This window comes from Corylus avellana, chromosome ca10, assembly GCF_901000735.1.
Source record: "Corylus avellana chromosome ca10, CavTom2PMs-1.0".
Lineage (NCBI taxonomy): Eukaryota > Viridiplantae > Streptophyta > Magnoliopsida > Fagales > Betulaceae > Corylus > Corylus avellana.
In genome coordinates this window covers 785,354-787,429 of record NC_081550.1, presented here as the reverse complement: position 1 = coordinate 787,429, position 2,076 = coordinate 785,354, and the positions used below count along the sequence as shown (strand labels likewise).

Genomic DNA, 2,076 nt, shown 5'->3' with positions numbered 1-2,076 from the left:
GTTGTTTGTTAATGTGAAGAAAAGAGTTTTAACATTTTTAGATAAAAATGAGTAAAAAAAAAAAATCAAGTAGCAGCCCTTCTAGAAGTGCATAAACTTGAGCATGTGCCAATAGTCTACTGTCTTATTGACGGTTGGCCTTTGACAAAGAGAATATGATCCTCTTCAATTTATCAGTTTATTTGAAGTAGATAATATCTAGTTAGTTATAGTATGAAAATATTTTTATCTTTTTACTTTTTGAGGGAATAAAAGCACTCATCCACTATAACTAACTAAATATTATTTAATTCGTGTCGCACTTGGGATATAGGGGCCTTGGGTTAGTTTGAAACATAGGACGGCCGTGACTCTTTGTTCCAGTTTTTGCCATGAGCTGTTACTAGGAGAAATTTAGAGCATTCGATGCTTCCAAAAGTTTAAATAAATGACACGTAAAATATTTAATTAATTATGAAATGAATTACAAAAATAATGTTCAAATTCATTACATTTAATACTATATCAAATCATCCATTATTTATCCCAGAAGGCTGAAGGCATAACCATTAGAGGCAATTATGAGACTCCAACAACATCATGAGAACCTTAAGAGAATGGCATGCCAATATAGAAGCAAAATGGCCATATAATATGACATGATTAAGGGTGCAAGTATGGTGGAAATTACTAATATCATATAAATTCATCTGAAATCTAATCAAAGACTTCAATAACACACTAATCTAAAGCAACATACATAACACAAAACCAAACCCCACTTGGCTTAAAGCAATCAAAAGTGGACAGCCAACATGCTCAAAAAGCCATCACCCAAAGAAAGAGCAAAATAGAGTAAAGCTAAGATGAACGATCAATAATGTAACACATAGACATTGTACTCAACGACGGCGTCCCCTGTCTTGAAATCAGCAGAATGAGTACTGGCTTGAACATACCCCCTAGCAAAACGGAAAAGGCCGCTGCCTCCGATCACCGGCATCTCCCTCACGGCGGAGAAAACGGTGTTCCTCCCGAGAATGGTGATAGTGCTGCCATTGTACTTCCCTTCAAGGAATGCAAAGTTCATCACCATTAGAAGACCAAGCTCTTGCTGTGAAGCAGAGGCGTAAAACCCCTGTGCCTTTCCTACCAATTTTGAGCTCATCTTTGGCCCCAAGGTTAAAGGGTCATCGATCATGGTTACTAGACCGAAGCCTGTTGAGGTGTTGGAAGCCGGCGGCACTACTAGGACAGCGGAGGGATTGCGGCCGCTGACGATGTCATGCCAATAGAAGCGGAAGTGGCTGAGCTTTTCTTTCTTTAGCCCCAGTAGCTTCCGGTCTAGGCTTCTGGCAAAGCCTCCATTTTCTCCGGTGACCGGAGTTGTGGAGAAGGAAGAGATGAAGAAGAAGAAGAAGATGAAGATGGGGAGAAATCTCCTAGCCATTGGAAATGTCAGTACTCGCTTTACACTTGGGACACAACTTGTCTATTTATAGAGTGAATGGTAAATATTGCAAGCATATCGCTGCAATTATCAACTTCCCATTAAATTATCATTTATTTCTTAAGGGTGTGAGTACCCGTGAATTTAATAATAGGGAAACCCCAGTTTGATTCCTGAACTTTCAACTAATATGACAAAGTCTCCCTCAACTTTCAAATCTCTTACTTTGGATCCATAAACTTTGATTTGCTCTCACTTTAAACTGCTCTGTTACTTTTCAACGTCAAACTCAAACGGTTTGACTTTTTATGTCCATAATACCTCTACCCTAAAACTACATCGTTTTGGGCCCCAAAACTACAACATTCACCCAGCTCAAAATGATGTCGTTTTGGACATTAAAATTATTTTTTTTAACAAAAACAAAAAAAAAAAAATTTTAAAAAAAAAAAATCGGGGTGGCTCCCCTCATTTTTGACTAAGGGGGTGGCTGGACCCCCATGGCAGGTCTGGGGGTGGTCAAACCACCCCCATGGCCAAGGGGGTGGTTCGGCCACCCCCAAAAGGCCAAAAAAAAAGGGGGGGATTGGGTGTTTTGGGGGTGGTCCGGCCACCCCCAAGGGCCTGGGGTGATTTGGCCACCCCCT

The 2,076-nt window shown here is 40.2% G+C and overlaps 1 protein-coding gene across 1 annotated transcript; it reads right to left on the bottom strand.

The window, feature by feature from the left end:
- Positions 1–655: 655 nt before the first annotated feature.
- LOC132163982 (dirigent protein 22-like) lies at positions 656–1,469 on the bottom strand. Its single transcript, XM_059574375.1, has one exon. The coding sequence runs from the start codon at positions 1,427–1,429 to the stop codon at positions 854–856; it is 576 nt and encodes a 191-aa protein (XP_059430358.1). The 5' UTR covers positions 1,430–1,469; the 3' UTR covers positions 656–853.
- Positions 1,470–2,076: the final 607 nt, after the last annotated feature.